Genomic DNA, 15,310 nt, shown 5'->3' with positions numbered 1-15,310 from the left:
CGGAAGCGAAGGCGGGTTCCGCTGAAGGCAGAAGCCGAACCTTCAGAATTACGGTCCCGGGCTTCCGGAGGGGACTTCTGGGGAAGTGGGAGGGTGAAAACCGACAGGTTTATGAATTATACATCAGGTACGGGGCGGGAGTGGGGGGCGGGGGAAGGTAGGGATTTCTAAAAGACTATGGATTCGTTTTCCTTCCTTCAACGCGCAAGACTGATAGAGGAGGTTACCATTATTTTTTGCTATACTCCCAAGACTGTCTCAATGCTTTGAATTGTGGGAAAGGATGAGGATGTGTCAGTCGTTTTCTGAGGTCCCTGCTTAGGCCCCCAAAGTAACTGATAACCTCTCCCGACCACACCTCTGTATTCTTGGCTTAGGGTCTCTGTGTTCTTGTTGCCCTATCCACATCTCTATTTCCTCACCCTGCTCTACTTTTAAATAGAGCACTCATCCCCCCCCCCCCCCCCATACTGTATTGTTTGCTGTCCACCTCTTCCTGCTGGAATACCGGCTTCATGAGGGCAAGGGCTTTGATTCGTTCGCTGCCATATCCTCAGAGCCTGGCATTTAGTGAGTGGTCAGTAAACGTTTGTCGCAGAAATGAACACGGCATGAACTCTTTGAGGAAGCCTTACAGGATTGCTCGAATGCATAACGGTTCTGTTCTCTGAATTTCCACAGCATTTAGTCCGTACCTTTTGTTGCTCTTTTAACTATTTCATATATCTGACTCTTCAGCAACATTGTAAGAAACGGTCTCGTACATGGTATTCTAACCGCTGCTTTTCTGAGTACATAGTAGATGCTGAATATATGCTATTTGAGTAATGAATGCTGCCTGCACCCCGATCTGGCAAGAATCCCCTTGGACTGAGTTCTAATTTGGCTGAAGCAGAATCGAAGTCCTTCTTACTAACAGTATTAGCCCCTTGCTGAGAAAGCAAAATAATGCAAATAAAAATAACTGTAATTTTCTCTTTAGGGATAATGAAAATAAGATTCTGAAGATTTAAGTGATTTTTTTTTTCAAAATCACAACAAGGAAGTAACAAAGGACACCTAAAAATAAACATTTAAGTTAAAGGTTTAAATAGAAGATATGTATCCTAGGTTTGTAATTATAGTTTGTGTCCCTTTGAAAATGTCTACTGTCCTGATCACATTTTGGGGGCTGTTCACCCAGTCTGTGTTAACTGAGTAGCAACAGTTGGCAGGATAAGATCTTCAGGGCTTGGATGTGACCAGACCTAGTTGCTGCATGGGTTGGAAATTGCTAACTCCAGAAACATCGACTTTGGGGGCTGAGATAGAGAAGTGGGAGCAAATCGTAGTAATCACTCTAATTCCCAGTTCTCCTCTTCCGTCCTAGTTCTTTTCCTATTTTCATTAACTGGTATTCCCTGAGCCTCAGTGTCCCCAACTGTCAGCCCTGCTCCTGCCCTTGCTATAAGAAGCCAGTTTAAGTGCTTTGAACTTCTTACAGAAGAGCTTTAGAGATAAATGTGGGGCGTAGGGGGAGGAGGGCTGTTAATTTTAGCCTGGGGTTTTCCAGCTGGCACACTGTTTCCATCTTGAATCACTTCCACACCCTGAGCTCTGCCTGGGAGATCCCTCCTCCTGGGGGCTTCCCCATTTCCTGGTTTGGTCTGAGCCATAATGGTAAGCCTTCCAGAAAAATGCTTAAGACTGGCTGAGTCATTTGATGCAGCTTAGGAGGCAAAGAAAGCATAGTGATGAGAGATGCTGGTCCCAGTGGTGCTTGTGATGTGTGGCCTCCAAGAACCAAAAGGGTAGTATGGCCTTTGTTTGTGTTCTTGGTCTGTCACTAACCAGAGACTCTCTGCTCAACCACTTGCAACCTTCAAGGACCTCCTAAGGCCCCATAGTCTGTTTCAGTTTCATGAGAGATAAAGGTTAGGATCTGTTCCCCAGGACCTCCCAACTCTTCATGGTTATCCTGACAATGTGATCTAGTTTGGGACATTTCCTTTAGGAAAATGGGAAGACGAGGATGTCTCCTTTTTCCTCTGTCTCTCCCTGCCATCTGACTTTCCATGGGGAAGAAGGACATTTAGGGAGAAGGAACAGGTGAGGAGTTCGCAGTGTCTTACTGGTGTATTTTAATTTATTTAAATTTAGAGAAACAGCAGGCTAATCAGGCAATAATTAATTCCCTCTTCATTAGGGGCCTTCATGCGTGCCTTTTGCATATGGATGAGCCTCGGGGTCACACTGTCCCTCAGAAGAACTACATTGCAGAGGGTGATGGAGCCTTGGCATGCTCTCCAGGCACTTGAGCTCCTTCCCCTTCTAAGCCAGTGCTCCTCCCCTCACAAAGACTACCTTACAAAGACTAGATTCCTGGGGCGGGGGGGGGGTGGTTGGGAAGAGAAAGGTTAGTGAGGCTTCTTCTCCCGTCCACCTCAGATCCCTACCTCACCACCCCCCCACAGCTGACCCATGTCCTCAGCACTTCCTGCACCCTCAGGTTCCATCCACCCTTCTCCCTCCTCCAGCTGCTGCTGGGATCACTGAAGGCCCCACTGGGTTGACTCTGAGCCCTCCTCAGCAGATTGTTGGCTCTGCACCTCTGCTTTTAGTTGGCTCATCACTCCTTGCCCCTGCTCTGCCTTTTTACTCTGTAGCACTCTTTTTCTTATGGGGTCTGAGGCCGTAAAGGTACATACTGCTTTGGTCCTGAGAAATAGGCTCCCTTCTCCCCAACTCCCCATTGTGGGCTCTGTGGATTCAGCCACTCTTCCTTAAGTGGACAGTAAAGCTCCCCAACACCTAAAACACATGCCTAACCAACCTATACCCTCCTGATGCTAGCTGCATAGATAAATACATAGAGGCATTCAGAGTCCGGGGCAGCCCAGACTTGCTCACTACAGTCTCCTCTCCTCCCCGGAGCTCCCCATTTCCAGGGAGCAAGTGGGGCACAGATGGGGGTGGGGGAGAAGTGGGACCTGGGTGGTTACCATGGCAACAGAGCCTAGCAACAGCTGAGAGGCTGATGTGTGGGCTTTTGCAGGGCTGTCGCTAGAGCCAAACCCAGAATGGGGGGCTCAGAGGTGACTGATCCCAGCTGGGCAGCCTCTGTTCCCTCCTCCAAACATACCCCTTGATTCCACCCCCACACCCTAGCAGCACCTCTCTCTCAGAGAGGGCAGAGTGGGGAAAGCTAGTGAGAGTTAACTACAGGGGTTCTAATGCTCAGCTTTTGGGGGGCAGCTGTAGATGGGGACAAGTTAGGGAGCAAGGCTGAAAATAAACCAAGCAGGGCAGACTCTTTCTTGTTTTTCTCTCCTTTTACTCCTTACTCTCCATCTGTCTTAGCAGCTCTCTCCTCCTCTTCTTGCTTGCTTCATTGCCTATCCCTTTTCTCGGTCTCCTTTCTCATGGTCTTTCTGGACTTTCACTGGCAAGTAAGAAGCAAGCCACTCTTTTAGGTTTTCTTGCTCTGGCTGCTCCATTCAGTTTCTCCCTTTATTCTCTCCCAAGTTAAAGCCTGAGGTGCACCTGTGCCTCAGTCAGTTAAGTACCTGACTCTTGATTTTGGCTCAGGTCATGATCTCAGGGTCCTGAGATCAAGCCCCATGTCGGGCTCCCTGCAGGCTGGGAGCCTGCTTAAAATTCTCTTTCTCCCTCTCTCTCTCTGCTCCTACCACTGCCCCCCCCCAAGAAAAAGCCCAGGAACCCTAACTCCAGGTCAGAGCAGGTCAGGTCACACTAAGTCTTAAGGAGTTCCCTCCAACCCCCCATCTTTCTTTTCCTCCTTTCTTGGGTGCCCTTGCCTCCTCGCTCTCCTCTCTTCAGGGTTCATAAGCAGAACCAGGGGACTTTGGTATCTTGCAAAGGCTTTATTTGAAAATTTTGAAACTTACATCCCACAAGAATTCAAGATTATCACCACAAGAAGAAAGAGATAATACAAAAATATATATCACAGCATAGGAGCCAGGTAAGAGAGGAAGAAGGGAGGAAGGTGGAAAAATGGTGAGAGATAGGGACAAATATGAGGGGAAGGGCGGTGGGGACAGGCAAAAGGAAGGAGAAATGGAAAAACCAAGGAGGGCAGGGAGGGAGAAGTGTGAGGGAGCCCAGGAAGGGGAGGGATAGATTGGGAGGCAGAGCTCCCCATGGCCTTGAACCAGCTGGCTCCAGTCCCTGGCAGCCCAGGTGGGGTTAGGGAGGCCCTCAGAGAGGCTGGGAAGTGCAGGACTGGCTCAGGGACTCTGAATTCCAGAGAGTGACCCACACACGGACAGCCAGGACAGACAAGACAAAAGGGACTTAGGAGGAAGGGAAGGGCAAATGGGAGCCCCTTTCTCGTGTAGTGCAGCAGGTGACTCCCCAAAACCCATCTCCCAGACAACAGAATTTAGCAGTTCAGCGGGGAGAAGTTTGGGGCCTCACTACCCCCATTCCCATGGGGGAGCCCTCAGGGTAATGAGCACGCCCTTGGAGTGGGATGGGGGAGACAATGAAACAAATGACATGGAATGAAATGAGGCCATGACAGATGGGAGCATGAGAAGCTCCCAACTCACCTCCCACCCACCTCTGGGGCAGCATGCAGGGGCCACAGAAACGAGATCAATGGGTGTTCATGAGGGACAGCGTGAGCACAACACATAACACCACAACATGGGGCCAGGAAATGCGAGTGAGAGGTAACTGGAGAGTTGCCCACTGACCACTGAGTGACTGAGCTGAGCCTAGAATGTGGGAGGAAGAGAGAGTGAAGAGTGTGAAACAAACGGAGAATGGGAGGGGTTGGCAGGGGTGGGGTGAGTGGAGAGAGGGTGCAGAAGACTGGCTGTACAAGAGTGCAAGTATGTGCGATGGCCCGGGAGGGTGGAGGTGAGTGTGCAAGGCTTTCATGTGAGTGTGCAAGGGAGGGCTGGGGGACCAGAAGCCACAAATATGTGAGGCCCCCCACCTAAAGGAGGGTGAGCAGGTAGGATCGCCTATGGGGCCAGTGAGGGTTCCAGGGTGGTGTGCAAGGGCAGCAGCCAGGAGCCCCTATGGCCCCCTGCTCCCAAAGCTGCCCCACCCTCAGTGGGATGGGGGCTGTGCCGGCCCCTTGGCCTCCTGCTTGGCGGCACCCCAACATTGGGGGGCATCACAGATTCACCAGGGGAATCCTGAGAGGAAGAGGGAAAGGGCATAGTCAGGAACCACTGGGTAGGCCAGAATCGAAGGGAAGTCCAAGGCAAAGAAAGGGACTCAAGGATAAGAGGGCAGAGTTGAGTTAAATGACAGTGTGAGAACAGGACAGAGATCCACAGAGAGCGGGAGAAGGAAGGGTACCCTAGAAAGGACCTGGTCCAGTCCTAGGGAGGGCCAGGGGCTGTGCGGGGTGGGGGTGGGTGTAGGTCTACTTCCTCCCCACCCACCCTGGAGGGAACACCCCCAACCAAGGCTCTGGACCAAAGTTGCCTTACCTCCCAACCCTCCCAGCCTTTTGCCCCTGCCCTCACCGGTTCAACTGGAAGGCTGGAGCCCCCTTGGGCTGGGGCATCCCAGGCCGGGGTCCCCCTCGGGGCTCCTCATGGTCAGGGGTGGGGGTAGGCGAGTCCCCGAAGGCCCCCAGCACAGTGACCCCAGCTGGGGACAGGTCTGTCAGCGGCTGCTGGCTCTCTTCCTGCCTCAGGGCACCTTGCTGCCCAGAGGGCCTGCGCCGCTTCTGGCTTCGGTCCCAGCTGGTACACAGGAAGGAAAGAGGTTCTCTCACACATTTAAGAAGCTCCCATCCCGGGCCTGCAGTGCTGGCCACACCCAGCCTCCCTCAGACACCCCAACATCCTACAGGAGAGAAATTGGCCTCTTAACAGTTCCCTATATCAAATATCTGAAACTGAGAGTCCATAAAGCTACTTTCCCTACCCCCCTAGGGGGCTCAGGGATGTACACCATCCTCTGGACCTGGTCCAGACCTGCGGAATCGGTACCTCCTCCCCACCAACAAGGAGTCCCTTGAGACTGACCCTCCCCCCATGCATACCCAGAAGAGCCATTTCTCTCCTCAGCAGGTGCCTGGAAGATTTAGTTCTAGTTCAAAATCAGCTAATGACCTGGACACCTGAGTCTAATGATTCTTGCAGTAAAGTGTGAAGGACTGAGTGACCCACTATTAAATGCATGCAAAGAAAGCTCCAGACTTAATTCCTCCTCCCCAGACTGACCCAAGAAGGGCCTCTGCAGAATGGGTCAGTTTTCTCCATCTTGGAGGAAATGTCCAGGCCCCCAGTGCGCATGAATAATTCCCTTGCCTCTTCCATTATCCTTGTATTTCCCTGGGGAAAGGAATTTGTCTGATTTCTCACAGTCTCCCCCACCCAAATCCTTACCAAATTTCCCAAGGGTTTTCTTGCTTAAATCTACCACTTCCTAGCCCACCTCCAGCAAAAATGCTGCCCTTGCTCCTGCCCTCCTGCCCCATCCGCCAGCACCCTCCTCCCCTCAGCTTACCAGAACTTGAAGATGATGCCAGTGGCCACAAGAACAATAATGATGGAGATGGTAATTGTGACATAGAGCTGGGGGTCCACACCTGATTGGGGTGGGGAGAAAGTTTTAGGGAGGCCAGAGGTGGTAGGAGCCAAGAGGGGGTGGGAGTGGGATTAGGCTGCGGGTTCAATAATCTTGCCATTCGAATCCACAGTGCCCAACTCTTTCTGCTTTCCTGAACCGCTCCCTTCCCCCACCTTCATTCTTAGCATCAGCTTTCCCAGAAGTTTTTAGTTCTTTTCTTCCACATTCCCAAATCTTCTGTATACATGTGGTGAGGAGGAAGCTCCAAGGTCAGAGAGAACCAGCCCCTCTCTCTGCATGGAAACTAGGGGGTGGAAATGTCCATCTCTGCACCAGCCCCACCCCCAAACCACTGTCCCTAGCTTGGCATTTCTTGAGCAGAAATGTCACCCTGAAGGTTCCTTTCATTCCTGGTATTCTGCATGGAATACTCCCACTCCATTTTCAAGGTCCAGCTCCAATGTCAATTCTTAGGTGTCCTGATCCCCAGGCAAAGGTAATTTCTCTCCCTTCCTTCTTTTCCTAAAGACATTCTGTGTGTGCTCTATTAGAGCATTTGTTTCATTGACTCGTCCCCAAGTGTTTACACATCTGTCTTCGCTGGTGGACCTGAGTTCCTCCAGGGCTCGGAGCACATTTCATCTCTGCCCCTGTGCCCGCACAGTGCCTGACACATTTGTGGGAGGAGCTAACAGACAAGATCTCTGTTACTGCCCTTCGAGCTTCCCATCACCCTCTCTCCCACTTGCACTCACCTTCCCCGTGGGTCCCAAAAAGGAATGGCCGCAGGGTGGCAGGCGCTTCTCCAAGGATGAGCCCATCTCCATCACCCCGCATGGAGTCTGAGTTGGGGTGTGGGGTTGCCAGCCCATGGGGGGCTGCAAAACCATAGTCCAGGGGCAGAAATCCAGGATTGGCCGAGTTGGGGTCCCCCCCATCCTCTCGAGACACTGTAGGGCCCCATACAATGGCCCAGGGGTACTGGGATGAGGGTGGGCCCTCCTCAAAGCCAGACGGAGTGGCAGGGGGTGCCGTGCCTGGCAGGACCTGCCGACGTGATCTTGGGACCCGAGGGGATCGGCTTGGTGGGGGTGCCCGCTCCCACACGCACACATGGCGTGGGGCAGAGGGGCCTCCCCGGGCACAGGGGGGCCGGGCTGGGGCTGGTGGGGTTCGAGGGGAAGAGGAGGAACCTTGAGCAGGAGGTGGGAGGGGCAGCAACAGCAGTGGCCAAAGAGGGAGGAGGTGGGACAGCAGCAGTGCAGGCCTGCAAGAAGGGAGAGAAAGGGGGTGAGACACAAGCCCATCTTGGGCTTCTGTATGCGAAGCACCGGCTTATACCAGAGATCCCAGCTGTCTTCCTCCAGCTTTCTCTGGAAAAGGAGGTGGGCCTTGGGAAGACTGGCCCCATTTCCTCCCTTCCTAAGGTCTGGCCCTCAAGAAGGAAGGCCCAGGGCGGACCTAGGAGGGAAGGGGCCCAGACCCCAGGAGAAGTGGCCTCCAGGCTCCCTCTGCTGTACCAAACTTACCACATCTTGGACTTCATGTCCGAGCTCTTCCTCGGCTGTGACCCAGATTTTCAGCCTTTACTAGGGGAGAGAAGGGGTCGTTACATCCCAACCCTGCCCTTAGCACTTCCCCATCTCCTTCAGCCACCAGTTCTACCTGGATCTATCCCTCTAGGCTGCCAGCTGCCACTTAGCATCCTTGGGGGGGGGGCATGGATCTCCCAGAGTGGTTCCTGTCTAGCCCCCAGCCCCTAGCTACTAATGCCCAGAGATCCTTGCAACTTCCCCACCTCAGGGTCTACTCTTACTTCTCTGGCTTCCTTCCTTCTCACTTCCTCTACCCACAGCTCTAAGCTCTTGTTGGAGCTTAATTTAGAGCCAAGAACCTTGTGATTCCTTGAGCACCTACTGCTAGGGAGGGAGTCTGACAGTGGGGGAGGGAAGAGGAAGTCAATCGGAGAGATTGTGTGAGTGTGTGTGTGTGTGTGTGTGTGTGGTGAGCGCATAAGGGGAGCACTCCAGCCTGCCTAGCCTGCTTGGAGTCCCAAGTGTTTCTCTTCCGATGGGCCCCCGGGGAATCTACATCTTCAGGAGGAGGGAAATAACGGAGGGAAGGGTGGAAAGAAAGAAAAGCAGAGAAAGACAGAGGTAGGTGGGAGAGAAACTACAGAATATAATTTTTGCTCAGTGTTAAATCACCCAAATCCATGGTGATCTCTGAAGGGAGGTGGAGCTAGGGAGAGGCCACCCCTCAAATGTAGCTCTCCTGGGCAGAGTCCTGGGAGAAGCTGGATAGTTGGGTTTTGAAAGAGGAAGGACATGTTCTCAGAGCTGGGGGTGGGTGGCTCCAAGGGGGCCAGGTTCCCCAGAGTGAATGAGGATATGACACCTGGGTCCTCTGGATTCTGGGTCTAAACCTGCACACTAAGTGCTCTCGGAGAATAAAAGAATATGATGGGAAAGTCTGGGGAAGTGCAAGCAGAAGTAGGCAGTGGAGAAGGGTGACAGGTAATAAGCTGAGAGAGGGAGGGTTAGTTAGGAGTGAGGAGAGGAGGAAGGTGAAGAAGTGGGCCCAGAGCATGGGAGGAGGGAGAGGAGTCAGCCTGGAAGGATGGACTAGGAAGGACTGGGAAGGGTGTGGGTGCGAAGATTGGAAGCTTGGAGGATGCTGAAGGGAGAATAAGCTAAGAGTGCAAGTGAGAGAGGGAAACAGGGAGGGCGAAGGGTTCGCAGGATCAAGGGAAGAAGGGGAAAGGGCAGGAGGACAGGACGGAAAGGTCTAGGCAGGACGGGAAGTGGAGAGAGTGTAAGGGGAAGAGAGAAAAGGGGTGGAAAAGACCAGGGACGCAGAGAAAGGAAATGGAAAAGGAGAGAACATCACACTGAGGACAAAATGAGAAGAGGTAGGGACGAGGGACTGAAAACGGAGCAGGAAAAATGGAGGAGTTGCTAAGTGTTTCTTCAAATGTAAAAGGATATGGAGCTCTGGAAAGATACGGGGATGGGAGCCTGGTGGGCTGAAGGGAGAGAGGGACGCGAAGAGAAGGAAGCTGGAGGGAGGGAACGAGGGGGGGAGGAAGGAGGTTAGAGCGAACCAGTGAAGCGGAGAAGGGCTCACGGGGACATCTGTGGCCAGCTGACTCCAGGACTCACTCGCCTCTCTGCCTTGGGCATCCCCCCGCCCCAAAACCAATGTCCACTCCAGTCCCCGAGCCCCGCATCCCCTTTAGCCATCCCCTCCAGGAAGCCCGCAGTCCCCAGCCTGGCGCGCCACCCCCACCCTCTCCTCGCTTCTCACCGACCTGTTGTGCGCAGGAGATGAGCTGGGGGTGGGGCGGGAGCTTTAGGGTGGGGGAACCGGCTCCCATCCCCAGCGCTGCCCCGGGCCCACCCCTCCCACGGGCCCGCGCTCCCCGGACAGGCTGGAAAGCGACGGGAGTAGGGGGGAAAGCGAGGACCAGGAGGGCAGCGGGGGACTGCGAGGGAGGCAGCGTCGAGAGCAGAAAGGGAACCCAACGCAGGAGGATGCACGGAGCCGAGGGCTGAAGCGAAGGCGGGATAGAGGCAGTCGCGAGGACGGTGACCGCTGCGCCAGGAGGGCAGGATGGAGTCGGGACCCGCGGAGGGATGGAGAACACCGCGGGCAAGGCGCGCCTAGGGGCCGGCGGCTCGAGCCCGGGCGAGGGACCCCGCCGGCAGGGGCGGGGGGCCGAGGGCACGGAGTCGGGAAGGGCAGGGCCGGGCTCCCGCGGGCGGGGGTGTGGGGGGTCCCTCTCACTTACCTGCATGCCTGGCGCGGCGGCGCGACAGCTGCGGGCGCTCGGGGCTGCGCGGGGCTGGGGGGTCGCGGGGGCCTGTGGGGCACGGGGCATGGTCGGGGGGGTTGGCCGGCAGCCGGGGCGCTGGAGAGGGTGGGGGGTGGGCGCCCGGGGCGCGGGGCGGCGGCGGCGGCGGGAGATGCTCGGCTCGGCTCGGCTCGGCTCGGGAGGCGCTCGGCTCGGCTGGGCTCGGCGCGGCAGCTCCCAGCGCAAGGTCTCCGCCTCTCCCCCTCCCGCGGTGGGCCGCGCACGGTTTAACCCTCCTGCTGCCGCGCCACAGGAGTTGCGCCCAACTGGGTACCAGGTGGAGTGTTGGAGAGGGCAGCGGAGGGTGACCGGCGGTCTGATTCCCGGAGTTCTGGGAGCGGGCTTCTGCATCCCTTTCACCCAACTCCATGGATACCCATGGTTATGCCAGACCGTTTCTGAGATTCTGAATCACCTAAAGCTCCGCATCCCCAACTCCATTTCGCCAGTGGTGGACGATGCAGAGCGCAGGAGATATAGGTGGGGCTGGGGGTGGGGATAAAGATCTCGAACCGTCCTTGGATTGTCCCAAAGGCTTGATCCCCCATGGCAGTCTGGCCCTGTTACAGTGCATTCTCCTACTCAAATGATCTTTAACATGAGTAGATGGAGTCGCATTACTCAGCTTTTCTAGCACTCAGAATATCCAAACTCCTCATTGTGACTTACAAGGCCCTATATGACCGGTCCACTAGGTTGCTTTCTGATTTCCTCTCCTCACACTCTATGGCCCAGTCATACTGGACATGATCCATGTTCCTAGAACTAGAGGATCTTAACCTGCCACTGGGCCTTGGCACTTACTATTCTCTCTGTCTGTTTTCCCCTGGCTTTTCACAATGACTCTTTTTTTGTTGTTGTTGTTAAAATTTCACAGAGATCCAATGTCAACTCCTCTGAAAGGCCTTCCCTAACCTCATTATCAAAAGTAGCTTCCCCTATCCCCACTCTCACTCGGTCCTACTCCATCCTTCTCAATCATGTTTTATTTTATTTTTATTTTTTAAATATTTTGTTTATTTGTCAGAGAGAGAGAGATGGAGAGAGAGCACAATCAAGTGGAGCGGCTGGCAGAGGGAGAAGCAGGCTCCCTAGAGTCTGATGCGGGAACTCGATCCCAAGGCCCTGGGATCATGACCTCAGCTGAAGGCAGACACTTAACCCACTGAGCCACCCAGGTGTCCCAATCATGTTTTATTCTGATTGCACTTCTAGAACACCACCCTCTCTTAGTTTCCCTTCAACCTCACTGGCTTTCCCTTCTCAGTCTTCGGCTCGACCTCTAAATGTTAGCGCTTGCTAGGGCTCAGTCCTTGGCTCTCTTCTCTTTCCACTTTCTCTGTCCAGTGATGTCATCCAGTCCCAGGGCTTAAATACTATGTAAATGTCAGTGAGTCCTAAATTTATATCCAAAGCTCCAGACTCATTTATCCAACAGCCTGCTTGACATCTCCACTTGGATGTCTAATGGCCATGTGAAGCTAATGTGGCTAAAATAAATGGCTTGAATTCTTCCCCCGCCAATCCATTTCTCTCCTTGTGTCCCATCCTGGGACATGACAACTACTTGTTCAGGCTGAAAACCTAGAGAACATCTTTTTCCTTTCCATTTTCTCACGGATTCTTGCCCTATATCTAATTCACCAGCTAGTTCTGTGAGCTCAGAATGCAAAATATATCCTGAATCTACCCACTTTTCTCCACCTTTGTTACTTCCATCCTGGTTCAAGCCATCATCTCTCACCTGAAAATAGCACAATAGATTCTTAGCTGGTTGTTTGTTTCTGCCCTTGCCCTACACAAACTAGTTTTCACAATATCCAGTAATATTTTTATAACCACATCATGTCATGCTCTTCCCTGCTTAAAATATTTGAGTGGCTTTTCATTGTACTTGGAATAAATATGAGCTCATTGTTAGGTGAGGCCCTCCAATTTGTACTCCTCCTCGAAGTTCCAACAATGCTCCTGCCAGATCAGATCTCTTGATGTTCTAGAAATGACTCCCTTAGCACCCGACACTTTTCACTGTCTCCAACTGAAATGCCCCCCTTCGCCCGCTTCTTCACCTGGTTGGTTCCCTTCTGTCATTCACTCACCCACCCTGCTTCTTCAATATGTCTCATTGTTTTTCCAACTCATCACTCTCTGAAATGATCTTATATTTGTTTACTGTTTATTGCCTCCCCCTGCCCTTGTCCCACCCCCATCCCCCAGCCACCATACACTAGAGAACAAAGATCTCATTTGTCTTATTACTCTCTTATTCACCTCAGAGCCTGGCACATAGTAGATGATCATTATTTATTGCTTGGTAAACTTCACCCGGGACCCCTGCCCATTCTCTGCTCTGCTCTCCACCTGCCTTTCCTCTCTGTCTGCCTGCCCTCCCTGATCTCTGCCCTGTGCTGAATGCTGTAGGTTTAGTCTCTGCTCACACCCACGCCCCTCCAGACTCTTGCCCTTCATGCTCTGTGTTATTACTGTCATTAGCCTAGCACTCCCGCCTGCCGGAAGGAAGCCTGCTGTTTTAACCAGCATCTGTGGCGGTTGCCCTCCTGCTTATCCGTCCCTGACAGCCTTTCATTCAGAGGTCAGAATAGCAGTGAGGATGCTGCCCTTCTAGTGTTTCCCAGTGGCCAGGGAAAGATGGTACCCATTGAACACGAAGCAGGCTGTGCGAAGCAGGGTGTGCAAATCACGCCATATCCTGGTCCCCATATCCTGGTCCCCAGTAAGCCCCATGTCCTGAGGATGTGCTCTAAGAGGACTCATTATGTGGTGCTTGTGGGTCAGACTTACCAAGTGAATATTCACTCCCCATGGAAGTGCCTTTTACACTGAGGACTTTGGATCATTACCCATTGTTTCTAGTACTCTTTTTTTTTTTTTAAGATTTTATTTATTTATTTGACAGAAATCACAAGTAGGCAGAGAGGCAGGCAGAGAGAGAGAAGGGGAAACAGGCTCCTGCTGAGCAGAGAGCCCTATGTGGGGCTCGATCCCAGGACCCTGAGACCATGACCTGAGCCGAAGGCAGAGACTTAATCCACTGAGCCACCCAGGCGCCCCACTAGTATTCTTTTTTCTAATAAAGATTTTACTTACATATTGGACATGTATGTATTGGACATGTACAAAGGGCACAAGCATGGGGAGGGGCAGAGGGAGAGGGAGAACCAGGCTCCCCCACGGAGCAGGGAGCCCAATGCAGGGCTCGATCCCAGGACCCCAGCCGGGATCGTGACCTGAACTGAAGGCAGATGCTTAGCCGACAGAGTCATCCAGGCGCCCCTATTTCTAGCAATCTTGATTCATTCATTCTTTCGACGACTCTTTCTGGAACACCCTCTATAGGCTGGGCACGGTGCTACTGGCTGAAGATATAACATAGAGCAGGAACAAAGTCATCACTGTCCTCATGGAACTTAGAATCTAGTGAAGGAGACAATGAAATACAGAATGATAAATGGGTCTTCAGATGAATTTGGGAACCTTCCCCCACAATCTATAAACTCTCTCTCTGTGTCTGGCTTTGCCAGTATCTTGATCGTTACCTCTGTGTTCATTGGGCTTTCCCAGTATTTGTCAGGGTAAATTTCTGTCTGTTTCCTGTCCTCAAATGTCCAATGTCTTTCCGAGCTCTTCTCACTCTCAGCTGATAACCCAGCTTGGTGCTTCTCCGAGAGAAGGAGGTGGGAGGGAACTCTCTCCCACCCCCCACTGCCACTACATCGCAGCCCACCTCTCCTTCTCTGAGGGATCCCTGGGCTTCTCAACCACCCGAAGTCATCACTCCAAGGGCTGTCCTCCCTCTTCTGCAGCATCACTCTCCTCTCTACTTGATTATCCCAGCAGCATGTGAGCACGCTGTAATTTCTTCCAGCCTAAAACAAGCTTTCTTAGTTCCTCCTCCCCCTCCAGTGTCTGTCATTCTCTGCTTGCCTTTACAGCAAAGTATCTCAAAAGATGGTGATGGTCTGTATTCATCATCTCTTCCACTTCTCCACCCATTCCTTTCTCTTTTATTAATTGAAATAAAACTATTTAATTTTTGCAATTCAGTAGTGTTTTCTTCTTCTTTTCTTTTTTTAGGGAGGAACAGAGGGAGAGGGAGAGAGAGAACCTTAAGCAGGCTCTAGGCCCAGATTGGAGCCTGACACACTGCTTGATCTCAGGACCCTGAGGTCATACCCTGAGCCAAAATCATGAGTTAGATGCTTAACTCTCTGATTCACCCAGTGTCCCTGAAATTCATTATTTTGAATTGGTAATACATTCACAAGTGCAAGAAAATTTCCAATAAGGGCACCTGGGTGGCTCAGTTGGTTGGACATCTGCCCTCGGCTCAGGTCATGGTCTTGGGGTTCTGGGATTGCGCCCTGCGTCGGGCTCCCTGCTCGGTGGGGGTCTGCTTCTCTCTCTGCCCCTCACTCTGTTCGTGCTCTCTCTCTCTAAGATAAATTTTTAAAAAAATCTTTAAAAAAAGAAGTTTCCAATATATAAAAAGATATATAGTAAAAATTCTCACTTTTTGGAAAGATTTTACTTATTTGACAGAGAGAGACACAGCTAGAGAGGGAACACAAGCAGGGGAAATGGGAGAGGGAGAAACAGGCTCCCCACTGAGCAGGGAGCAATGCGGGGCTCGATTCCAGGACCCTGGGATCATGACCTGAGCCACCCAGGCACCCCCAAATTCTCAGTGTTTCCCCTGTCCACCATCTTTCCAGTTCCCATCCCATCTAATCAGTGTGACTAATTTCTATGCATTCTTCCAGTTTATGCAGGCACAAGCAAATAGTAATATAAATTCATTATTCCCCCATGCGTGTGTGTTTTTTTTTTTTTTTTTTAAAGAATTTATTTGTCAGAGAGAGAGAGTACAAGCAGGGGGAGCTGCAGGCAGAGGGAGAA

At 52.4% G+C, this 15,310-nt stretch overlaps 1 protein-coding gene across 2 annotated transcripts; it reads right to left on the bottom strand.

Moving 5' to 3' along the window:
- Positions 1-3,848: 3,848 nt before the first annotated feature.
- PIANP (PILR alpha associated neural protein) lies at positions 3,849-10,405 on the bottom strand. 2 transcript variants are annotated; one of them, XM_032348964.1, is made up of 6 exons: positions 10,331-10,405; positions 8,070-8,129; positions 7,296-7,807; positions 6,478-6,559; positions 5,487-5,708; positions 3,849-5,150 (listed from the first exon to the last, which is right to left on the bottom strand). In XM_032348964.1, the coding sequence occupies exons 2-6, from the start codon at positions 8,084-8,086 to the stop codon at positions 5,129-5,131; spliced, it is 855 nt and encodes a 284-aa protein (XP_032204855.1). In that variant the 5' UTR covers positions 8,087-8,129; positions 10,331-10,405; the 3' UTR covers positions 3,849-5,128. The 2 variants fall into 2 exon arrangements, with proteins under 2 accessions (XP_032204855.1, XP_032204856.1); XM_032348965.1 differs by lacking the exon at positions 10,331-10,405 and adding an exon at positions 9,851-10,240.
- Between the last annotated feature and the right edge of the window lie 4,905 nt (positions 10,406-15,310).

The sequence above is a fragment of the Mustela erminea genome, chromosome 6 (assembly GCF_009829155.1).
Source record: "Mustela erminea isolate mMusErm1 chromosome 6, mMusErm1.Pri, whole genome shotgun sequence".
Taxonomy (NCBI): Eukaryota; Metazoa; Chordata; class Mammalia; order Carnivora; family Mustelidae; genus Mustela; species Mustela erminea.
This window is presented reverse-complemented; position numbering and strand designations above follow the sequence as displayed.